This window comes from Schistocerca cancellata, chromosome 2, assembly GCF_023864275.1.
Source record: "Schistocerca cancellata isolate TAMUIC-IGC-003103 chromosome 2, iqSchCanc2.1, whole genome shotgun sequence".
Taxonomy (NCBI): Eukaryota; Metazoa; Arthropoda; class Insecta; order Orthoptera; family Acrididae; genus Schistocerca; species Schistocerca cancellata.
Window position 1 is genome coordinate 7,947,616 of NC_064627.1, and position 26,799 is coordinate 7,974,414.

At 40.5% G+C, this 26,799-nt stretch overlaps 1 protein-coding gene across 2 annotated transcripts in view; it reads left to right on the forward strand.

Annotated features, from left to right (window-relative positions):
• LOC126161295 (zinc finger protein 879-like) overlaps nt 1–26,799 on the forward strand; it is a 320,538-nt gene that overhangs the window by 196,049 nt on the left and 97,690 nt on the right. For both annotated transcript variants that reach the window (XM_049917035.1, XM_049917036.1), the window contains one exon: nt 14,770–14,937. In XM_049917035.1, the coding sequence (XP_049772992.1) occupies nt 14,770–14,937 (168 nt within the window). The remainder of the gene's footprint in view (nt 1–14,769; nt 14,938–26,799) is intronic.

The window sequence follows — 26,799 nt, forward strand, 5'->3', positions numbered from 1 at the left end:
AATCGGAAGAGGCAAATTGCGGACCATTATATCAGTAACAAGAGTAGAGGGAAGGCCTTCCGAAGAGAAAATGCGAGCTAGAGCATTGGCGGTTGCTGCAGTGGTAGGTGACATGCAACGGACAATGAAAGGAAAGTTAGAGTAGGCGTCAATTACGAGAAGCCAATAAGTACCTAAAAAAGGTCCTGCAAAGTCAGCATGAATACGCTCCCAGGGCTTCTCAGGCGAAGGCCACGGTGACAAAGATGACTTCGGGGCGGCGGCCTGTGATGCATGAGGGCCGCAGGCAGCGACCATGTGTGTGATTTCAGAGTCGATGCCGGGCCAGTACACATGACAGCACGCTAGAGATTTTGTGCGAGAGACACCCGAGTGCCCTTGGTGAAGGAGGCGCAAGACCGAAGCATGCAAAGATGCAGGTACCACAACACGCGGCGAAGCATTGTCGGTGGAAAGGAAGATAACACCATCCCTCACCGTGAGGCAGTAACGCAAAGCGTAGTAGTTCCGCAATGGATCAGAAGTATTAGCGGATGGACGATCCGGCCAACCCTTCTAAATACAGCGTAAAACCCGGGAGAGGGTAGCAGCCGCCAGCCGGTCCCTGATGGGGAACCCATCCACAACCCGCTGCTCGGCAACATCCAGGTGGAAACACAAAAGTTCGTCCCTATCGAATGCCTGATCAGGACCCATGGGAAGGCGAGACAAAGCATCAGCATTCGCATGTTGAGCCGTTGGCCGGAAGTGAATCTCATAATTGAAACGGGACAAGTAAAGAGCCCAACGCTGGAGGCGGTGTGCAGCCTTGTCGGGAAGTGACGTTGATGGATGAAACAAGGAAACAAGTGGTTTGTGATCCGTAACAAGATGAAATTTTGAGCCATAGAGAAAAACACCAAACTTATGAAGAGCATAAATAATGGCCAAAGCTTCTTTCTCAATTTGAGGATACTATTGTTGGGCATCCGTGAGCGTTTTGGAGGCATAAGCAATGGGTTGTTCCGAACCGTCAGAAAATCGGTGCACAAGGACTGCACCGACCCTGTATTGGGAGGCGTCTGTGGCAAGAACAAGATGTTGGCCAGGTCGATAAGTAGCCAGGCATGGGGCCTGTTTCAGCATAGTCTTCAATTTCGGGAAAGCCGCATCGCACAATGCGGACCAGTGAAAAGGCACGTTTTTATGCAACAGGCGATGCAATGGCTGAGCCACCGAAGCAGCAGACAGTAAAAACTTGTGATAGTATGCTATTTTCCCCAAGAAGGCCTCCAGTTCCTTAACAGATGTAGGGTGAGGAAGGGCATCGATCGCAGTGACAGTTTGCTGAAGCAGACGAATCTCATCCCGAGGGCTTTGAAACCCCAAGTACGTGATAGATGCCTGAAAAAATTGTGATTTCTGAATATTATACTTAAGACCGGCAGTCTGTAAGACATGAAAAAGTGTGCGGAGATTTTGAAGATGTCCTTCAGTGGTGGAGCCAGTGACAACAATGTTGTCCTCCTAATTTATACACCCAGGGACAGTGAGCAATAATTGTTCCAAGAATCGCTGAAAGAGAGCAGGGGCGCTAGCAACCCCGAATGGCAAGCGTTGGTACTGATAGAGGCCGAAAGGCGTGTTAAAGACCAGAAGCTGCAGGGAAGCAGTGTCGAGAGGAAGTTGATGATAAGCTTCTGACAGGTCAAGTTTATAAAAATACTGGCCTCCAGCAAGTTTAGTGAACAATTCTTCAGGTTGAGGCATAGGGTAAGTGTCGATGAGGCATTGAGAATTTACAGTGGCTTTGAAATCGCCACATAGACGAATATCACCATTTGGCTTATCAACGGCAACGACAGGAGAGGACCACTCACTGGAAGTGACAGGAAGCAAGAGCCTTGAAGCAGTGAGACGATCCAGCTCCTGTTTTATCCGATCATGAAGGGCCACAGAAATGGGCCGAGCCTGAAAAAACTTAGGCCGAGCAGTGGTTTTGAGCGTGATATGAGCTTCAAAGTCGTTTGCACGGCCTAACCCAGGAGAAAAAAGGGACGAAAATGTCATCAACAAGGAATCTAGTTGAGCATAAGGAATAGCATCAGAGACGATATTGACAGAGTCATCTATGGAGAACCGAAAAACATGAAAGGCATCGAAACCAAAAAGATTCTCCGAGTTACTATGGTCGACCACAAATATGGGAACAGTGCGAATGACAGATTTGTAAGATGCCTCAGCATCAGATTGTCCCAAGAGAGAAATATTCTGTTTATTGTAAGTCTGTAATTGCCTAATGACAGGTGACAGAATTGGAGAACCCAATTGAAGATACGTCTGGGAATTTATGGTAGTGGCAGCAGAACCAGGATCCACCTGCATGCGAACATCCCGACCAAGTATTTGGAAAGTAAGGAATAACTTCCCTGAAAGGGAAGAAGTACTATTGACAGACAACACAGAAGCAGAATCAGTGTCATGTTCATCAACATCGGGTATGCGGTCGGATATGCAAACGGATGACACATGACCCTTTTTTTTGCATGTGTGACACACGGCCCATCGTTGTGGACAATCCTCTTGTGAATGTTTCGTAAAACACCGTGGACAGGAAGTAAGTCCCCGTGGGGTTTGCTGCAGTTTCTTAGAGGTTTGTTTACGGTTAGGCCGAGGCTGCGCTTGGGAGCGTACTGCGGCCACGTCGGCCGGCGGGGACACGCCGCTCGATTCATCAACAGCGCATAGAGGTTGTACTTCCCTGACGTCACCCCATACCTCTATTTGCGTGAGAAATTTCAAAAGACTGAGCGATGGATAGGACTTCATCTAGAGTCGGATTTGCCAACTCAAGGGCACGTTGCCTAACTTCTCTGTTGGGCTCCTACCAGATAATAGCATCCCATACCGTGGAATCGGCGTAGGATTCTTTGTGAACTTCAGTAACAAATTGACACTTTCGAATGAGGCCGTGAAGTTCAGCAGCCCAAGCGCGATAGGATTGATTCTGTTGTTTTTGACAAGATAAAAGGCAACACGAGAGGTTACCACATGCGTATGCTTTTGAAAATAGACGGACAGAACTGAGCACATTTCAGCAAAGGACAAAGACGCAGGATCTTTCAAAGGAGCCAATTGCGACAACTACCAATACATTTTGGTGAAATCCATGAAAGGAACAGAGACTTACATGTTTGGTCGTCTGTGACATGAAATGCCAAGAAGTGCTGTCGAAGATGTTTTTCGTAATCAGACCATCTTCCGCCGTCTCGTCGTAAGGAGGAAAAGGAGATAGAGACAACGATGAGAGATGCGCCGCATTGGATGCAGCGACGAAATCACGAATCGCAGTTGTGAGAAGCGTTTGCTGCTCTATGAGACCATGCAAGAGTTGCTCTAAAGTAGCCATGGAAACCTGTGGGTCCACGATGAAAAATAAAATTCATTACCTCGTTGCCAATTGTTATAACTTCAAGTTGAACAAATATACTTCAAGGATGATGCAATACACAAAAGTCACAGATCAAGTAAACAAAGTAACACGTGTGCACACTTTAACAGTCAATTCATAACTGAGTCCGAGTGTGGCAGCCGCTGGCTGGCTGGCCACTTAGGTGGCGCTGCTGCTGCATGGCTGGCAGACAGCGCTGCATGTAGAGGACGCGCGTAACTGTGCGGCGGCAGTTTGAAAGATCGGTGAGTCACAACATACACAACTGCTTCTCTTTTCTCCAAATGCCTGTTTAACCATGTTGTTGACAGTTTCTATCTTTCCCCTAGTGATATATCCTTATAAATCCTTACATTTGTCCTTTAGTCATTCCTGCACTTTATGTCAATATTGTTGTTTAGGCATTTGTATTCCCTTTTGCCTGCTTCATTTGCTACATTTTTATATTTTCTAGTTTCAGCAACTATATTCAATATCTCCTGTCATATACAAGTATTTCTAACTAGGTCTTGTCTTTTTCCATATTTCATCCTCTGATACCTTTACTATTTCATATCTGAAAGCTACCATTCATATTCTACTGTATTTCTTTCCCCTGTTTTGGTCAATCATTGCCTAAAATAATCTGCAGAGCTAGGTGACATAAAATTGTACTGCTGTGATGGTTGACAGCTTCATGTCTATTTTCATTCATTGTGCTGTTCACAGTAGCTTACCTGCATTCCTATTTTCTTATTTATTATTACCTATATTTGATTTTGTATTCACCTGCCCATAAGCCCTATACCTAACTCCAAACTATGAATTATTTTGGAAGAAAGGAGATGATTCACAAAAGGGCGTAGAGATTGGCTGGCTTTCAGAATGCACTTCCTTTTTCAAACTTGTAGGAAAAATATGCACGGACGTGTGCGCGCACGCACACACACACACACACACACACACACACACACACACACACACACACTTGAATATGCCTGTCTCCTAAAATGTGCTCAGTCAACTAAGCATGTTTCTCCTACAAGCTTGTGAAAGGAAATACATTCTTAAAGCTAGCCAATCTATGTACCTTTTGTTTGTGTACTTCTGATGACGCAATGCTTCTGCCTTTCGGTGAGTCATCTCCTGTATTCCTAGATAATAATTCTCAATCAGAACTTTCTGTACATTATTGTAACTCAGACTGTCCATTTCCAGTATTAAATTTTCTGACCTATCCGTCCAAAAAAGTATTTAATATTTCACACTGCAAGCCATATAGTGTCAGTTTTATTTCTCCTGATGGCATACAACATTCTCCTGACTGAGTATTTTATGCCCAGAGATCCGAATGGGGGACTGTTTTAGCTCCAGAATATTTTATCCAAGAAGATGCCATCATCATTTAACCATACAGTATAGCTGTATTTAAATAACAGCTGTAGTTTCCCCTTGCTTTCAGTTGTTCCTAGGTATCAGTATAGCAGAGCCGGTTTGGTAGATGTTACAGTGCCAGATCAGTCAATCATCCAGCTGTTGCTGCTGCGACTTCTGGAAAGGCTGCTGCCCTTAAACAATGACACGTTTGTGTGGCCTCTCAACAGAAAACCCTCCGTTGCATTGCACCTATGGTAGAGCTATCCATATCGCTGAGGCACACAAGCCACCTCACCAACGGCAAGGCCTACGGTTCGTCAGACATTCTCTCAGCCTCTTCATCTTCTGTAGAGCTAGTTGGCATATAAACTTGCACTACTGTGATGAATGTTGGTTTCCTGTCTATCTCAGCTGCAATAATGAGTTCACTGTGCTGTTGATACTATGAGGTTCATTCAGATGAAACCTGGTCAGTGCATCTACCTTTTTTGCCTTACACATAAGATGGCACCATGTAACTGTGGGTATTGTGGCACCATCTATTGCTAGAGATTGACGCGTGTGCACCATTTGATGTTGCATAGCGGCAGTGCGGTTTCATGCCGAAGAGCAGTTGGTCACACAAATTATCATCCACTACCGAACATGCAGGTGAATAAACGAGAACAACGAGGAGTGAATCAGTTTTTAGCGGTGGAGGGAATTGAAGGCTGTGAAATGTATCGACACATGAAGGCTGTGTACAGTGAGTCAAGTCTGTGTCGTAGTGTTGTGGAATGGCGCAGACGATTCCTTGAGGGGCAGGAGTCACTGGAAGGTGATGCTCATCGTGGACAGTCTCATCGTGTTATCACTCCTGAAATGGTTGCGGAAGTGAATGCTTTAGTTTTGGGCAATCGCAGAATCACCGAGGACAAGTTCCATTGGTTACACCACCACCGCCCACGCTATAGTGCATCAGAACTGGAACTTTTGAAAAATCTGTGCGCACTGGGTTCCCCACCAACTGACTGTCGAACAGTGCAATACTCGAATGGCACTGTCTTTGAGTCATCTGCAACATTATCACATGGAGGAATAGGGCTTTCTGTCGCATATTGTCACAGGTGATGATTCGCAATGGACAATGAAGTGTGTGACTGAGTCCAGGCATGGATCCAACAGCAGCCTACTAGTTTCTTCAAGGATGGAATCGACTGGCTAGTGTCACAGTGGGATAAATATGCCAACAGTTTTGGCAACTATTTTTGAGTGTGTCTACTGTGTATAACTACATTTTTGAGTTAATAAAATCATTTCTGTAACTATACACTAGTGACTGGGCTGCATTAGTGACTGGGCTGCATTTGAATGCCCCATATATCTTAACCATATTACTATTTCCGTATTCATTATTAGGTCTGCTTCTACACTACCCTTCTTGACTTTGTGTTGATAACCCAGTAGTGACCCGATCTGAAGCATGTAGCCAGAGGAATGAATACTGGTGATGCGATTTTGGCAACTAGTTTCACTGGTGCTGAATTACTTAATTCTTCAAGATGCACTATGAGGTTTTTGGAGTATTTACACTTTCGCTGTGTTTATGAAACTCAAAGTTATGGGTATATTTCTTTTATTTTTGAAGCATTTGTCTGTCTTTAGCAGCTGCCATCCAAATACTGTAACTTATAAATTGTACAGTTCAATTAAATATTTATAAAACACTAAACTTTATTCAACTGAAAATCTGTTATGTTTGGTTGAAAGATATTAACTTTTATTGAAAACTATTAGGTTTTGTTTGAAATTTCTGGTTTGTTTGTGTTAATTAATTGCCATGTTCAGTGTGTTATTTAGTGGCTATACACAAAGGAGAAAAAACATTAAGTGTGAGAAGAACAAAACCAGCCACCAATTGTACTCTAAAAACTGAAAATGGGTATCACCAGACACCACACTTGCTAGGTGGTACCCTTTAAATCGGCCGCGGTCCGCTAGTATACGTCGGACCTGCGTGTCGCCACTATCAGTGATTGCAGACCGAGCGCTGCCACACGGCAGGTCTAGTCTAGAGAGACTCCCTAGCACTTGCCCCAGTTGTACAGCCGACTTTGCTAGCAATGGTTCGCTGACTACGTACGCTCTCATTTACAGAGACGACAGTTTAGCATAGCCTTCAGCTATGTCATTTCCTAAGACCTAGCAAGGCACCATATTCAGTTACTATATGTCTTCTGAACAGATAATATTGTGAATCATGTACTGTCAAGAGCGACGTTCCTCATTAATGGATTAAAGTTAAGTATCAAACTAATTACGTCCGCTTTCAGAACTCTCATTTCTTGTCATGTTCCACATCTCACGTCAGTATAGTTCTTCCTTCCTCACACTAGCCTCCGTGAGTTAAAACACGTGCATTTCGGTCTCCCCTCGTAACACAGTGATGGCTCTTCTGCCAACACAACAACTTTTGTGATTAAGGATATGCTAGAATTTGAAGCCATTTTGAATATTCTTCGACCATGACTGTTTCAAGAAATACGTATTTTGATATGAATATAATAGAGGGAAAACATTCCACGTGGGAAAAATATATCTAAAAACAAAGATGATGAGACTTACCAAACAAAAGCGCTGACAGGTCGATAGACACACAAACGTACACACAAAATTCAAGCTTTCGCAACAAACGGTTGCATCCTTTTGTCTTTCCTTCTCCTTCCCTCTTTCCTGACGAAGCAACCGTTTGTTGCGAAAGCTTGAATTTTGTGTGTATGTTTGTGTTTGTTTGTGTGTCTATCGACCTGCCAGCGCTTTTGTTTGGTAAGTCTCATCATCTTTGTTTTCAGAAATACGTATTTTGTTTAAATTAGCACTACCAGTCATAAACTTTGTCAACTATTGTATTATTTATTTATTTAGTGACATGTTTCGAGGGAATACCTCATATTCAGGCTAAATGGCATAATAAAAACAATTTTACAATAAGGTCATACTGATGTAGTCTTTTCATAAATGCTGTGGTTGTCCTGTGGAAGAGGAGAAAACTTAGTAAGAGGCGATGTCACTTAGGAAGCTCGACTGATGTTTGCTTGAAAATGTTTTGTAGCTCTCACTCACTTTTTTCTTCTGCCGTGGCAGTCTCGTTGTGAAGCGCTGAGGTGTTTCCATTTCTGTGGCTCTCTTGGTTTTCTTGGTCATTGTTCACAAATTTTCACTAATGTAACAGTAACTTGGAAGCATGATAACAAACAAATCTGTTTGGTGCAGTGGACAATATGGCAGTCGAAATACAGCTGGTTTCGATTTGACTATCGATTTATGGATCTATGTGGTGTCAGATGTTTACGTGTCTTCTGCACATCTTGTTATCATATTTCAGATGTAAGTTGACAAAATACATTACAATTTGTGCCCCAGTACAATATTATTGAACACATCATGATATAAACTATTTATTTTACATATTTCTAAAGTATTGCTGGGGCTAGAGACAGACGACTGTCACGTTATGTATCTTTTATTCTAAGAGTAATGTAGTGAAAATGGAAAAGAAATGTGAATTTTTGAAGTCCGTCATTTCATTCAGGATCTCGTTACTCCCCATGTAGCCATGGATGAATATTTCCATTTCTTCCAAGATGTCCATTTGCCAGCTATTTTCTAAATTATGTAGTATTTTGATATCATTGTCTATTGTAACACTGTGTCCTGTTTCATTTATATGTTTCGCTATAGCTGATTTATTCAGTTTGCCAAGTCTGAAACAGTCAATGTGTTCTTTAAAGCGGGGTTTAAAATTTCTTCCCTTTTGGCCAATGTAATATTTGTTGCAATGACTGCATGTAATTCTGTAAATTCCTGGTATGTTAGGTTTCTCTGTGTGATGTGAGATGTCATGTGTCAGTTTCTTATTTAAGTTGTTGTTGGTGGCAAAGGTGAATGTGATGTGTGTGTGTTTTTTAAACAGCTTGGCTATTTTGTCTGATATGGCACCTAAAGATGGTAATGTTATGTACTTGAGTTTTTGGATGTTGTGTGAGGAAATTGTGTCACATTTTTTGTTGTTATTTTTAGTTGTGCGTTGTGATAGTGTGTCTATCTCATGTTTGTGACAACCATTATTATGTGCAATGTATTTGATAGTGTTCGTTTCTGTCTCATAGTTGGCAGCATTAAGTGGGAATTTCTGTGCTTTGTTTAAGAAGGATCTGTATGCAGCTTGTCTATGTGAGTTGGGATGTGTGGAAGATTTATGAATGACTGTGTCTGTATATGTTAGGATTTGGTCTATCTCAGTTCTATGGTGTACTGGATGTTGTGTAAATTATTGAATCTGTTTAATAGAGTTTCTATTTCTTCATCAGTTCCATTGTATACAATGAATGTGTCATCAACATATCTGCAGTAGTGTACTATTTTCTTGGTTATTATGTCTTTGTTGTTAAGAAGTTTATTTTCAAGGTGGTTAATGAAAATTTCTGCAATGATTCCACTTGAGAGGACTTCCCATTGCTATGCCTACATCTTGTTTGTATATTTTGCCATTAAATGTGAAATAATTGTGTGAAAGAACAAGTTTTATACTAACAAGCCAAGTTGTTCAAGTATTTCAGACACACGAAAACATAAAAATGAAAATACTGAAAACTAACCTAAGCACCAACTTCAACAAAGTCTGTTTGAAAGAGGATTTCACCCCCAAGTTCTTTCTCTGCCAAGTTGGCTCAAAAGAAAGGTGAAAAAAATATGGTTGAAAGCTGAGGTGAAACAACAGTACAAAAAGAAAAACCACTTCAATACATCAGAATATAAATTGCACTTAGAATTACTACCACTCACGCATCCATCTCAAGTACCTTTCTTTCAGGATGTCGTAAATTAAACTCTACATGAAAATTACAACAGAATTAAAGCAAAACATATGAAGAAACTAGGTCAACTCAGAAAATCAAACACTTACCTCACTTACAACACCAAAAGTCAGACTTCCCACAAAAAATTGTCCCAAGAGTAGTCAGTTCCCCACGTGAGTTACTGAGTTGAGTATACTCGTTTTGACTGCAACACCAACTCCTAAATGTGGTGTATTTTTGAGTATCCATTTGTCTGTTTTGCTTTTGAAAAGTCTGTAGTTCCCGAAACCCATTACATTTTCGTCGGTCAGTCTTGTTTCTTGGAGTACCAGTATTTCCAATTTTTGTTCATTAAGGATTTTCTCTAGTTCATACAGCTTCCTTACCTGCAAGAGAGAATTTATACTTAATGTTCCGAAAAATGTTTTGGTATTTGGGCGAAGTTGGCCAGAGGTGTCAGACTCCCTCTGTATGCATGTCATGCCAGACTCCCCAGAATCCGATAGTCTGGTTGTGCTGTTGATGGTAGCAGTGGATTGGTTACCGCCTGGAGTACAAATTTGTTTCCTGTCATGCTTCATAGTACTTGATCATCACAAGTTTTTGACTGTAGTCCAGTTTCATAGGACTGGAATGGATAGTTCGAGAACATACATTTCTAGCTCCACCTCTGGTGATCAGACGCTGACCACTTTGCCGCTTGTTGCAAGTCAGATGCAGAGTGAATTTAAGTCAGTTCATCCGCCCTCTCTGCCATTGGGGTTTCCTCTCTCCTGCCTTCAAGACTGTTGACCATTTTCCTCATTCCGTCAGTTGATCCACAGGTGCTTATTTGGCTATGCCTTATTCACACTAGAAGAAATATTGTCCAAAATTCCACAAAACCACGTCAAAATCTTACTAGGCGATTTCAAGGCGCAGCTAGGCAAAGAAAGAAAATACAGGAAAAGAATAGAAAACTTGCCAGCACATAAATGAACTAATCAAAATGGATGAGATTGGTCGAATTCTGCAGGATATTCAACCTTAAAATCATGTCAACATATTTCAAGAAGAAACCATCAAAACAAATGACATGGAGATCACCCAACTCACTCATTGGTGAATTCCAAATTGACCATGTAGCAATTTCCTATCCAAACCGCAGAGAAATGATGAATATCCAAGTAAGAAAGGGGGCCAAATGTAGAGTTAAAGAATCAAACTACAGTTAAAACCTCAGAGGTTCACCACAAGGAAGCCACTAATCCCAAAATTTGAGACTAGCTGGATCCAACCATCTTTCACAGAAGAATTAGAGAAAAAAAACCAAAAAATTGACACATTCATTGTATACAATGGAACTGATGAAGAAATAGAAACTCTGTTAAACAGATTCAATAATTTACACAACATCCAGTACACCATAGAACTGAGAAAGATAACAAAATTAATTTTCTAGACATGACAATAAGTAACATAGACCAAATCCTAACATATACAGACACAGTCATTCATAAATCTTCCACACATCCCAACTCACATAGACAAGCTGCATACAGATCCTTCTTAAACAAAGCACAGAAATTCCCACTTAATGCTGCCAACTATGAGACAGAAATGAACACTATCAAATACATTGCACATAATTATGGTTGTCACAAACATGAGATAGACACACTATCACAACGCACAACTAAAAATAACAACAAAAAATGTGACACAATTTCCTCACACAACATCCAAAAACTCAAGTACATAACATTACCATCTTTAGGTGCCATATCAGACAAAATAGCCAAGCTGTTTAAAAAACACACACACATCACGTTCACCTTTGCCACCAACAACAACTTAACCCATTAAGTACCAGTGTCCTATTTTGAGGTCAGAGCACATATTCATAAATAAATAAATTATTAGTTTGCATCTATTACTGTTCTACGTCATTTGTTGATGCTTTTTATAACAAATGTATGCTTAGAGGAAATTAAAAGCAATAAATCCTACCATTAATTGATTGTTGAATACTAAGGCACATTTTTCGTTATTACAGGTATTTACTTCACGCACAATTTAGTAATATTTGAAATATGTGTCAAAGATCTTTTTGCGATTATTTATAGTCAACAATGTGTTTTTTTAACTACTTGCATTGTTAGCTCAATTGGAGTTATATTCATTGTTTTCCATTGTTATAAAATTTGGTGTACTCGAAATAGGACACTGGGACTTGGTGTTATCATTTCAGTTATTTGTATTGCTGCACGTTCCAGTATGGAACTCTGCTACTGCTGATGTATTTTATTTTTAGAACGTGGTAATTTTACCAGATTTTGTTGCTGAGGTAAGTAGCGACCCCTCTTTTATATACAAATTACAGGATATGAAGTTACTTTGAAATTTACAGTGTATTATGTAAGTATATTTATAAATATGTTACTCATTAGTAAATAATACAGTTACAGATGGATGTTTATCCGAGGCAAGCCTATTAGATTTGGCTATAAGTTGTGATCTCTTTGTGGGGCAAGTGGCTACTGTTTCAAATTTGATTTATACTGTGGAAAGGATCCAGAAGAATCTGCAAGGGATGACCTACTATTGTGATCAAGAGTAGTCCTAAACATGTTGGACTGCATTGAAAAATTGTGCTTTGACAATTTCTTCACTAGTAGAGATCTTCTGATTCATCTGAGAAATTTGGTTTTTCGAGCAACTGGGACTGTCAGAGAGAATCGAGTCGGTGACTGTCCACTACTGAGCAGCAACGAACTGAAAAAGACAGTTCGAGGAAACTATGACTACCAGTTCGACAGGAATGGTGAAGTTTTATTTGTTCGATGGCACGGCAACAGATGCGTTACAATTGATACAAATTTTGACCAAGTTGAACCTTTGGGAGCAGCCACGCGGTACAGTAGACAAGCAAGGAGGAAGACACAAGTGCAACAACCAGCCGTTTTGAAGTCGTATAACACGTACATGGGAGGTGTTGACCACCATGACTGGTTAGTTGTGAAATATGGTAATTAGAGGGAAAAAATCTTACTGGGTCCTATTACACGTTTGCTGGAAATGGCCCTCGTAAATGCCTGGCTCTTCTACAGACTAATACATGGAAAAATGCACAGAGTTTACTGGATTTCAGATGTGCTGTTACAGCTACATACTTGAAACTGGACACTGGAAGACCGAATATTGGACGTCCAGTGGAATACCCATCAAGTCAGTTGAGAGCGATACCAGACATCAGGTTTGATGGAATTGGTCATATGATTGGCAAAAGAAGCACGCAGAGAAGATGTGTAAGACATAAATGCAACAGGAAACTAAAGACATATCATGTTAAATACCGTGTAACACTGTGTGTAGTGTATTGTACCATTACACAAGAAATAAATTGTTGAGACTAAAATACAGTTTAGTATGGTATACGATACTGTTAGAACCCAGTGTCTTATTTTGAGGATGGCCATTATATCAGCATGTATAAATATTCTTTGGCTATTTTTGTACTTATTGTGGTTCATACACTCTCTACATTATAATTAAGGAATAAAAAAAATCAATTTAAAAAAAAATTAATTTGGGACTTAATGGGTTAAATAAGAAATTGACACATGACATCTCACATCCTACAGAGAAACTTAACAAAGCAGGAATTTATAGAATTACATGCAGTTATTGCAACAAATATTACATTGGCCAAAAGGGAAGAAATTTTAATCCCCGCTTTAAAGAACAAATTGACTGTTTCAGACTTGGCAAACTGAATAAATCAGCTATAGCGAAACATATAAATGAAACAGGACACAGTGTTACAATAGACAATGATCTCAAAGTACTACATAATTTAGAAAATAGCTGGCAAATGGACATCTTGGAAAAAATGGAAATATTCATCCATGGCCTCATGGGGAGTAACGAGATCCTGAATGAAATGACGGACTTCAAAAATTCACATTTCTTTTCCATTTTCACTACATTACTCTTAGAATAAAAGATACATAATGTGACAGTCGTCTGTCTCTAGCCCCAGCAATACTTTAGAAATATGTAAAATAAATAGTTTATATCATGATGTGTTCAATAATATTGTAATAGGGCTCAATTTGTAATGTATTTTGTCAACCTACATCTGAAATACAATAACAAGATGTGCAGAAGACACGTAACCATCTGACACCACATAGATCCATAAATCGATAGTCAAATCAAAACCAGCTGTATTTTGACTGCCATATTGTCCACTGCACTACAGATTTGTTTGTTATCATGTTTCCAAGTTACTGTTACATTAGTGAAAATTTGTGAACAGTGACCAAGAAAACCAAGAGAGTCACAGAAATGGAAACACCTCAGCGCTTTACAACGAGACTGCCACGGCAGAAGAACAAAGTGAGTGACAGCTACAAAACATTTTCAAGCAAACATCAGTCGAGCTTCCTAAGTGACATCGCCTCTTACTAAGTTTTCTCCTCTTCCACAGGATAACCACAGCATTTATGAAAAGACTATGTAACATCAGTATGACCTTATTGTAAAATTGTTTTTGTTATGCCATTTAGCCTGAAGATGAGTTATTCTCTCGAAACATGTCGCTAAATAAATAATACAATAGTTGACAAAGTTTGTTACTGGTAATGATAATTAAGGAAAAAAAAAACCCCTTACATAAGGATAAGTTAGTCATTTTGTACCCTAATAATGAAAAAGCATAGCAAAGTAGGAAAAAGACATGGTGAAAAGAGATGTTGCACTAATTGTAATATTGTTTAATCCAAAAACACTGTTTAACAATAATACTCTTCAGGCTTGTGAAACTTAAGATTATTTCATTTCCTTCCTGATCTGAGGCACCTGTATTTTCTTCACCTCACAGTCTGCTGGTTAGCGTTGCGTCTAGATTGGTGGTGTACCGGATTCAATTCCCCACCAGATCGCAGATTTGGTTCACTCAGTGGCTAAGTGTTTCTGTTGTCCTCATCATTTTATCTCATATTCATCAAGTAGCATCAAATAGAAAGACTGGCACTGGCAGCTGAACAACCCCAGACGGGGCTGATGCCACAGAGTCATTTCATTTTTTTTTTCTTCATTGTTTTGTATTGAGTGGAGCATTTTCCATTGTTCCTTGACTTTACTACTTTTTTCTTGTTCTAGCTTTGCTACAAAACATACGTTGGAGACCCACCGTAAGATACACACAGGAGAGCGAAATTACATATGCGACGTATGTGGTAAAAGTTTTATAGCGAAAGGCAGTTTAGATTACCACATTTTGACACATTCAGGAGAAAAACCACATCACTGCCCAGTTTGTGGGAAAGGGTAAGTACTTAATGTGTGCTTCATTAATTCTAGGAACTTCAAATATCAAATGTATAGTAGTATGATAAAGAACAGTGTGTAAAGAGTGTATAAAGTAGTTAACTGCATCCTTAAAAGTATGAAATGTGTTGGGAAAGTAATGTGAACAGCAACACTGCACAGACTAAATTCTGTTGCTCCCTTCTTCACATAGCAGTAATGCCGTATCATCCCTTGAATCAATACAGTCTGAATTTACTGCAATTGTTACACACTTAGTGAGAGCACCTGAAGTGAATGTTTAAACAATGGAACTCCAGTGTGGAATAATAACAATATGGGAAGCTTAGATTGTTCCTCACCATAAAGAGGATGCATTGAGTCGCAGACAAATGCAATGAAAAGAATTCTAAGAATGTTCAGCTCTCCAGCTAGATTCGTCGTCAGAACTAGAACACGCACACTTCACACCAGCCCAACTCTGACACGTATGTCCACTGTCATCTCCACGCACAAAGGAGGCTAGAAATGACAGTAGTCATGTGTTTATGAGTCGTGCTTATGCGAATGTGTATGTTTTCTAGTTCTGATGAAGATAGTTTGAAAGCTGAAGATTTCTAGCTCTCTTTTCATTGTGCCTGTCTGCAACTTAGTGCCTCCTCTGTATGGTGAGTGGCAATCTGTGCTTTTGATATTAATGAAGTGAAGTTTACTTTGTAAAGAACTTTATGAACTTAACTGGCAAAACCACGAGCAATGCTGTGCCATCAAATTGTGTGTGGAGCTTGGCAAAACTGCTTTCACGATTTACAAAAAGACAAAGAGCTAATGGAGTACATTTCCCACTGAGAGCATAAGTGTTTAGATGTCACATGTTCATTTTAGCATGCTGAGAAGAAGAGGAAGACAGTGCTAGCATGGAAAGGCATTTGACCTCGAGACATACGACAGTGCGGACGAAAGAGTGGAGTGTCTTCTGAAATAATACCGTTGTTTGTTGGTGAGAATTCAGTAGGAAACTAAATGTAAAGATTGTCATGCTTATCAAGTTTTAGCATAGGATGTGGGCAGGCAAAGAGTGTTGCAAGAAACCTAATGACTGAGCAGAACAACAATCAATTGTGTCTCTTTATCTGTGAAACACTTGTAGAAGTAGCTAGAATGCTTCAAAACAGTGCCACCTGTGGGGAATTGTGTATTTTGGAATATGATCCTACAGCACAACATCAAAAGTCTGGAGACTGAAAATGGGCAAATCAAAAGTAAAATAATTGCTCTTTTATATGTATCTGCCTCCTGAATGAACTTTTTGTAGGAACTCCTCTCAGAAAGGATGGCATTTGTCCAACCAGGCACAGTTTAACAAACCCCCCCCCCCCCCCCTCCCATTTGCTGGATCGCACTCCCTATGACTTTTTTAATTCCCTCAGCTCAAAAAACTGTTCGAAAGGGCATTACTTTGCTGATGTTGTCATGGTCTTCGGTCAGAAGACTAGTTTGATGCAGCTCTCCATGCTACTGTATCCTCTGAAAGCCCCTCCATTTGTGAATAACTACTGCAACCTACATCCTTTTGAACTTGATTACTGTATTCATCTCTTGGTCTCCCTCTAGAATTTTTACTCGCCGCACTTCCCTCCAGTACTAAACTGATAAAAGCTTGATGCCTCAGAATGCATCATAATAACTGATCCCTCTACAACGTAAAATCCAGGAGGAAATGTAACAATGCTATGAAAAGGATAGTCACTTCTGACCGTATAGCGTAGATGCCTTTGTTGGAGATAGAACACACACACACATGATCGCAGTCTCTGGCTGCTGAGGCCACACTGCAAGCTGCAGCACATGAGGGAGACACAACTGCGCAGTAGTGTAAGGCTGGGGCGGGGAGGGGAAGGAATTGCAGGGAAGATTTGGGGGATGGTAAAATGCTACTTGTGGGAGGTACAGGGACAAGTAGGGGAGAGTGTAGGGCAGCTGTGTGCAGTTGGGTTAGACAGAGGGTAGGGGAGGGTTAGCACAAAAGGAGAGAGGTAAAAAGACTGTGGGTGTGTAGTTGGATTAAAGGACTGTGTAGTGCCGGAGAGGAAACAGGGAAGGGGCTAGAGGGTAAGGACAAAGACTTGAAAATGTTGAGGCCAGGAGGGTTACGGGAACATAGGATACATTGCAGGGAGAGTTCTTACCTACGCAGATCAGAAAATATGGTGTTGGGGGGAAGGAACCAAATGGCACCGGCTGTGAAACAGTCATTGAAGTGAAGAACATTGTGTCGGGTGGAGTGCTCGACAATGAGGTGGTCCAGTTGTTTCTCGGCCACACTGTGTCGGTGGCTGTTTGTGTGGACAGACGGCTTGTTAACTGTCGTGCCCACATAGAATGCAGCACAGTAGTTGCAGCTTAGCTTCTAGATCACATGACTGGTTTCACAGGTAGCCCTGCCTTTGGTGGGATAGGCGATGCTTGTGACTGGACTGAAGTAGGTGGTGTGGTGAGGATGTGTGGGACAGGTCTTACATCTAGGTCTATTACAGGGAAATGAGCCATTAGGCAAGGGGTTGGGAGCAGGAGTTGAGTAGGGATGGACAACGGTATTGTCTAGGTTAAGTGGGTGGTGGAATACCACTGTGGGAGAGGTGGGAAGGATAGTGAGTAGGACATTCCTCATTTCAGGGCACGACGCGAGGTAGTCGAAATTCTGATGGAGAATGTGATTCAGTTGCTCCAGTCCTGGCTGGTATGGAGTCACGAGGAGAATGCTCCTCTGTGACTGGGCACTGGGGCTTCAGGTGATGGTTGGAGATTAGAGAGATAAGTCTTGGGAGTTTTTTACGAGGGTGGGAGAGCAGTTACACTTTGTGGAGGTCTCAGTGAAACTCTCGGTGCATTTCGAGAGAGGTAGGTCGTTGCTACAGATGCGACGCCCCGGGATGGCTAGGCTGTACCAAAGGGACTTCTGGTATGGAATTGTGGCAGGTGTCGAATTGGTGGCGGTTCTTAGATTTGATATGGCTGGAGGTACTGATGTAGCCATCTTTGAGGTGGAGGTCAACATCGAGGAAGATGGCTTGTTGGGTTGAGTAGGACCAGGGGAAGGTGTTGAGGTTCAGGAGGAATGTGGATAGGGTGTTATCACCCTTGATACAGATCGTGAAGATGTCATCAGTGAATCTGAACTTGGTGAAGGGTTTGGAATTCTGGATGTTTAGGAAGGATGGAAGGATCATGCACTGCTGCTTGCAGTTATGGCCTCAGCAGCCAGAGACTACACAGTCGTGTGTGTATGTGTGTGTGTGTGTGTGTGTGTGTGTGTGTGTGTGTGTTCTATCTCTGATGAAAACCATGCTGGCCAAAAGCTCATTTTCTGACAATCTTTTTGTTGTGCATATCTGCTACTCAGAATCTCCATTATATGAGGAGTAGCAACTATCTTTTTCATAATACTATATGTGATCTCTGCTTTTAGACAAGTTACACCACAATTTGTTTTCTCCTCAATACTGTTCCTCAATACTGTTTCTTATTAGTTACATGATGTAATAATCTAATATTCAGCTTTTTTCTGTAGCACCACATTTAAAACTTCTATACTCTTCTTGTGTGAATTGTTTATCATCCACATTTCACTTCCATATAAGGCTACATTCCAGAAAGACACTTTCAGAAAAGATTTCCTAATGTTGGTGTTGATGAATTTCTCTTCTTCAGAAACATTTTTTGTGCCATTTACAGTCTACATTTTTTATCTCTCCACCCCCCCCCCCTCCCCCCAATTTGACCATCTTCTGTTATTTTACTGCTCACATATCAAAACTCCTCTGCCATTTTATTGTCTTGTTTTGTAATCTAATTTGCTCAACATTGCCTGATTTAATTCGACCCCATTCCATTATCCCATTTTTGCTTTAGTTAAAGTTCATCTTGTATTCTGCTTTCAAGAGACTGTCCATTCTGTTCAACTCCTCTTTCAAGTCCTTTACAGCCTCTGGCAAAATTACAATGCCATCTGCAAATCTTGACATTTTTATTTCTTCTCCCTGAAATTTCATTTCTTCTTCCAAATTTTCTTTCTTTTCCTTTCTTGCTTGCTCAATATGCAGATCAAATAACACTGGGTATAGGTTACAACATTATCTCACTTCCTTCTCAACCACAGTTTCCCTTTCATACCCCTTGATAACTGCCACCTTGTTTCTGTACAAGTTTTATATAGTCTTTTGTTCCCAGTATTTTGCCTCTGCTACCTTCAGAATGTCAAAGAATGTATTCCAGCCATCATTGTCAAAAGCTGTAAATGTATGTTTCCTTTCCTTGTCTTCTCTTTTAAGATAAGTTGTAGGGGCAGTACTGCCTCATGTGTTCTTACATTTCTCTGGTATCCAAACTGATTTTCCGGAGGTTGGCTTCTACAAGTTTTTCCATTCTTCTGTAATTAATTCATGTTAGTATTCTGCAACCATTACTTACTGAACTGATAGTTTGATAATATTCACACCTGTCAGCACCTGCTTTCTTTGGAACTGGAATTATTACATTCTTGTTGAAATCTGAGGGTATTTCACCTGTCTCATAGATCTTGCACAACAGATGGAATAATTCTGTCATGGCTGGCTCAGACAGTATGTCATCTGCTGTAAGGGCATGGTTCTGATTAGGTCTTACAGTGCTTTGTCAAATTCTTATTACAGTATCTCATCTCCTAAGCCATCTTCTCTTTCCTTAATGTAATATTGCCATGTTCATTTCCCTCTGTATACTCCTTCCACTTTTTTCAGCTTTTGCTTCTTTTCTTAGGAGTGGTTTTGCATCTGCACTCTTGATAGTCCTAGAATTGCTTCTCTTTTCTCCAAAGGCCTATTAATGTTCCTGTAGGTGGCGTCTACCTTTCCCGTAGTTATATATATGCTGCTACACCCATACAGTGTTTTGTATACATTCCTGCTTAGTCATTTTGCACTTCCTGTCAATCTCATTACACTTTTCTGTTCCCTTTTGCCTGCTTCATTTACTGCAATTTTATATGTTCTAATGTTATTAATTAAATACAATATCTCATGTGTTGACCATGAATTTTTATCGGGCCATGTCTTCGTCCCTATTTGATCCTGTGCTGCCTTCAGTATTTCATCTCTCAAAGCTACCCCTTAAATTTCTAGTGTATTCTTTTCTTCTCATTCGGTTAATTGATATCTAACACTCCCCCAGAAACTGTCAAAAACCTTTGGTTGTCTCAGCTTGTCTGATTCCCTTCTCCTTAATTTCCTACCTCCTTTTTTTTTCCCAGTTGGAAATACCTTACAATTTAAAACCTTGTTACAAAATGTCTGTCTTGCCATGATATAATAAGTACGTATAATAATAATAATAATAATAATAAATACGAAAACTTCAGACTGTTGCCCCAGCAACTACTGAAATGGCTGCTACTCCCTTTAGGAACCATACTTTGTCTGGCCTCCCAACAGATACTCTTCCATTGTGCTCGAAACTGTGATATCGCTCACTGTGTTGTTGAGACACACAAGTGGCGGATAATATCCAGAAGAGTATAACTGACGAGCTGAAAGGTATTCTGGCAGAAAACTTCCGGAATTGTAAACAACACTTCCATTGCTGTACAGCTGCAAAAATGGAATTATTCCAAAGGGGACATGATTTCGATGTGTGAAAAGACCCGAAATCAAAAAGAAAAAGAAAAAAAAAAAGACCGTGTCACTACTTTAGTAACACTTGTCACATTACTCTACCTGAAGAGTCAGAACTAAAGTACAAGATAAGAAATGTGAATGTCAATTATTTATATAAAAATTTTTGGTTGAAAGGTTACAGAAGAAATCTGCAATACACAGTTTAATACAGTTACACAATATTAGCGTTGTTCATTTCATGATCATTAAATTTCTGTTATAGTTCTGTGTGTAACATTTTATTCCCCAAACCTGAAACTTTTATTCTATCTGTATTTTGTGCATTGCAGATGAAAGAGTTACTTAAATCTGAGCAAACTGTCATTATGGTTTTCTGTCATATATTCAGCTGATGATCTCATCTCTTTAGCAAATTTTTCAGTACATAGCAATAATGAAAATCCCTGAATGGAGCAGTACATATAATAAGGGAAAGACAACCACTCACCTATAAATGTGGCACATGTAAACATGTAAGAGAAAACAGTGTTCACTAACTTTGAGCTCTCACACTTCTTCTAGTAGAAAGTAGACCCATTCACAAACACCAAATCAGTGTTGCCATAACTGCAGTACAGTATGTTTGGGTGTCTGTATGGCCACATATGTGAATGTGTGTGCTTTCTACTAGAAAAAGACCAAGAGCTTGAAAGCTAATGAACTTTGTTTTCTGTTACATGTGTCTATATACCACACATGTGTCTGCTGTAGATTTTTCAGTATTCTTAGTGACATTTGTTTTATAGGTTTTAGGCTATGGTATAAGGCATGTGTTTGAGCATAATGTTTCATCCCCACCCTCAGCAGATATCCCCAGAGGCCGGAAAAACATAACACTTTTCAAATGTAAACTTGTTTACTAAACCAAAACTGCTCAACTGTTTATAGACAGTCACACAACAACCAGGTCACAGCATCATCTGTCTGCTGCCTAAGATTGCAGAGTCACACTGAAAAGTGTTACAGAGCTTGCACAGAAGAGTAATTGGTGCTGTTTCCTTTATTTAGCACTGAGTCTCACAACTTGCCTCATTTCAATCCTTTTTCTGTTCTGTTAAATTTGTTTTTATCATTATTAATTTCTGCAGTCTCTGTACATCCTAGCATAACTGAAAAGTGTTACAGAGCTTGCACAGAAGAGTAATTGGTGCTGTTTCCTTTATTTAGCACTGAGTCTCACAACTTGCCTCATTTCAATCCTTGTTTCGGCTCAGGTCTTTCAGTGCTCTGTCAAACTCTTCACGCAGTATCGTATCTCCCATTTCATCTTCATCTACATTCTCTTCCATTTCTATAATATTGTCCTGAAGTACATTGCCCTGGTTCTCTTTTCTCCAAAGGTCTCTTTAATTTTCCTGTAGGCAGTATCTATCTTACCCCTAGTGAGATAAGCCTCTACATCCTTACATTTGTCCTCTAGCCATCCCTGCTTAGCCACTTTGCACTTCCTGTCGATCTCATTTTTGAGACGTTTGTATTCCTTTTTGCCTGCTGTAGTCCTCTAGTATCTTCATCACTCCCCAATGATGGAATTTTTGTGAAGGTATCTGTCTTTGCGTGTGTGCTTTCAGTAGAGTTTGTGCCCAGAAGTTCTGTTAGTTTGCTAAGTATCTGTACATCCAGAATTGGAATTTGACCTTGTTTATCTTTTTCCACTGTGGGCTTTATTAGAATTATATCATTTAGAGAACCTGAGAGTTTTTTTTTTTTTTTTTCCATGAGTGCATATGATGAAAGTGTCATCACTCAGTCGTGCTTACCAATAAACAGTTTGTATTGTAATTTGCTAACAAGATTACATATCAAAATTAACCAGATAAGTCTTTATACTCTTTTAGGATGTCTTAGTAGTAGAATGTAAAGCACCAGGCACAGAAACATACCTTTGTACAGGTGTAGGGAATGATGTGTGACTGGCAGCCAATAAAGGTAACATCAAATGATGACAGGAGAATTAATTAGATGCAAGGCACAGTACATTCAGTATGGGGGATACATGGGGTTGTCATGGCTGAGTTACAGTGGACTACGGTCCGGAATAGTAGGAGTGTGGCAGAAGGTTGCATATTGTCAGGTCAGACACCAGCCAAGTTCCCTCCAAGGGTGTAATGCAGCCACGGTCACCTGATGGATGTTCTCCTGGGAATCAAGTTTCTTGTTTCTGACACAAAACTGATAGTAACACACAATTTGCATCGCTATTGAATACATCAGTCTCCAGCCGACTTCTCTATATGTGACTAAAGCAGATACGCTCACCTGATGGACGTTCTCCTGGGAGTCAAGTTTCTTGTTTCTGATGCATAACTGACAGTTAATTGTAACCCTTGCACCCTTGTTATGAGGATGGAACACACAAACTGCGTCGAGATTCAGTACATCAGTCTTCAGCCCACTTCTCTATGAGCGACTACCGCTGCCACGGTCACCTGATGGATGTTCTCCTGGGAGTCAAGTTTCTTGTTTCCAACTCAAAACTGACAGTTAATTCTAACACACCCAACCTCGTTATGAGGATCGTACACACAAATTGTGTCACGATTCAGTACATCAGTCTCCTGCCGACTTCACTGTAAGCAACTAAAGCATCTATGGTCACCGGATGCACGTCCTCCTGGGAGTCAAGTTTCTGGTTGCCGACTCAAAACTGACATTTAATTGTAACCCTCACACCCTCTTAATGAGGATGGAACACACAAATTGCGTCGCGATTCAATACATCAGTCTCCACCGACCTCTCTATGAGCGACTAACTCTGCTATGGTCACCTGATGTATGTTGTCCTGGGAGTCAAGCTTCCAGTTTTTGATGCAAAACTGACTGTTAATTGTAACCATCGCACCCTCGTAATGAGGATGGAACACATAAATTGTGTTGTGATTCGATACATCAGTCTCCAGCCGACTTCTCTCCAAGGGTCTAATGCAGCCACGGTCACCTGACGGACGTTTGCCTGGGAGTCAAGTTTCTTGTTTCTGACACAAAACTGACAGAAATTGTAACCCTTCCACCCTCGTAATAACAATGTAGAGTCTAATGGAGCCACATTCCCCTGATGGACGTTCTCCTGCGAGTCAACTTCCTTGTTTCCGATGCAAAACTGACAGTTAATTGAAACCCTCGGAATGACGATGGAACACACAAATTGCGTAGTGATTCAATACTTCAGTCTCCAGCCGACTTCTCTATGAGCGACTACTGCTGCAATGGTCACCTGATGGACGTTCTCCTGGGAGTCAAGTTTCTTGTTTCCGACACAAAACTGACAGTTAATTGTAACCCTCATACCCTCGTAATGAGGATGAAACACACAAATTGTGTCGCGATTCAACACATCATTCTCCAGCTGAGTTCTCTCCAAGGGTCTAGTGCTGCCATGGTCACCAGATGGATGTTCTCCTGGGAGTCAAGTTTCTTGTTTCTGACGCAAAACTAGCAGTTAATTGTAACCCTCGCACCCTCGTAATGAGGATGGAACACACCATTTGTGTTGCATTTCAATATGTCAGTCCCCAGCCCACTGCACAATAAGCGACTAAAGCAGCCACGGTCATTGGATGGACGTTCTCATCTGAGTCAAGTTTCTTGTTTCTGATGCAAAACTGACAGTTAATTGTGACCCTTACACCCTGATAATGAGGATGGAACACACAAATTGTGTAGTGATTTGATACATCAGTCTCCAGACGACTTCTCTCCAAGGCTCTAACACTGCCATGATCACCGGATGGTTCCTCGTAATGTAGAGTTAATTGTAGCTCTCGCACCTTCGTAATGAGGATGGGACACACAAATTGTGTTGCGATTTAATACATCAGGCTCCAGCCGACTTCTCTCTGCGCGAGTGTGGCGGATGGTGGCATATTGTCAGGTCAGACACTGATGGTCGAGAGAGATTTCCTTCTGGAACCGATGCAGTGTGTGCATTCCCACGAACCTCTCGTGGCCTTCTTCCCAAACTTTTCATTGGGTCCCACCGCTGATGCCCATTAAGTGCGTCCCACTGGTGGTCTCTAACCAGTACGAATTACTCCCCTCATGCAAAGTAGGCCTGTTCTGGTGCGTGTTTCATGGGAGCAGTCTGGAGAATGGATGACAACTCTGAACCTGAAAAAAGGAAAATTTAATAAGTCAGAGTTGCTAATAAAATGCTCCATAATTCCTCTAAACAGCTGACTGCTGCACACCTCAGATCGCAGTGGGTTGCTTACAAAACTGACTGTCAACAAGTATATAAATGCTGGCCAATAAAATGTACATTGAGATTTTTGTGTGTGGTGACTCTCAAAATCCAGCGTGAAACAATCGATATTTAATGCAGATGAATTTTGCAGATAGTAGAACCGTAGCAGAAGTGTAAAAATTTGTTCTTTTACTGGTGTGGTTCTGGATGTTCTCCCAAGATGATGATTCCATTTTATGCACAATTTTTCCATGAGTGATCTGGTCATCTTCTGTGCGTGCTGAGAGTTTTGCTGTCGTGTGTACTTCTCAGACTGATCAGAGTTGAGTCTGCAAGTACACGTAACAGTAAAATTCTCAGCACCTACAGAAGACGACCAGTTCAGTGATGGAAATATTGTGCCTAAAATGGAAACGACAACTTGGGAGAATGCCGGAAGCACATCATTAATCATTGATGCTGAGAAAACCTGATAGATCAATTCACATTATTCAGTGTTTTCCTCTGCATTGTGGTAATTTGCAATCTAAGTGCCACATCTGTCACACAGTTGAATATATAACTCATAGGATAGCCTCATGTGTCGAATTAATATTAAAGAGAAACACTACAAAGTGTTCTCTTCACATTCGAGCCATCCTTTCACTCGCTTCTGACACCTAGTTCCTGTTATGTGTTGCCGATGATGTGTTGAGATTAAAATGTAAACATGTACACTGATAATTTATGTATAAGGCATACAGGCAGTTTTTACTAAGTTTTTTTTTCTGTTGGCCATTGTCACGGCTTGTGCCCAAACATTTTTGTCTCGTGATAGTGGGGCCTGACAGTAGAGCTTTTCAGTTTATGATCTCCTGGAAACTAGTGCACATCGTTTTGCAGGGCTGTATGTCCTCATAATATCTCACGTGTCTTTTAATTGCAGTTCTGTGTGGCTTGCCAGCTCAGTGGCAGAGCACCAGGTTATGGAACCTGAGGTCTCAGGTTTAATCCCTGCCCAATCCTAGTGTTTGTATCCATCTCTAATCGTTTCTTATACCTCTGGCATTTTTTGTTAATGTAATAAAAATGTTTACTTCCATTACGGTTCGAAATCCACGTTAATCTGTAGGCCTGCCTGTAACTGCCTGCGTAATTCAGTTATGAAGTCAGAGGTTTCCGGTAGGGCATTGTGCTGTTCAAACCAGTGGTGGGTCAGAGACTTACTGTAATGTGTAAAATGTGTATGCTTTATCAAACTCTTCTTGTAAAAGAGGGTAAATCCTACTGCTGAAGGGCAGGCCATTTAATACAGTAAATTTTGTTGAATGAACTTCCATTACGAAGGCACACTGAAAGAACATTTGGATATTGTATCCAGCTTATGTTTATGACTGTTTTCAGAATTATCAAAGTACACGACAGATAAATACAGGTGGTTGTCAAATAACATTTTATTTCTTTATTTTTATTTTGACAACCACCATTAACTTTTCGTTGCATGTGACTTACGTGAAATGTCGGTTTGGATTGTTTTGTTTCCATAACATTCGTCGAACAGATGTAAATCATTCTTGCCATCCCCGCCAACAAAAATGGCATATTTCAGAACAATGCTACACCGAATTAAAAAAGTACCAATGAGTGACACAGACCAACAAAATGAAATCAATATAATTAAAACAATTGCTCATAATAATGGATATAAACCAATAATAATAATAGAAAAACTCCACAACAAAATACAGACAAAAACCACACATCCACTTCACAACAGTCACTTCAAGCCAAATCAGTGTGCCACTGAAGCCAAACCTAAATATGCTACTCTCCAATACATAGGCCCACTTTCATACCAAATAGCAAACTTATTTAAAAAGAAGAAAAATATCACAATCAGCTTTTCCACAAATAATAAATTACAACAAAAAGTAATCCGTGATGTAAATACCTCCAAGAGTCCCTACCGTAAATCAGGAATATACAAACTCAAATGTGATACATGCCCAAAATTCTACATCGGACAGACAG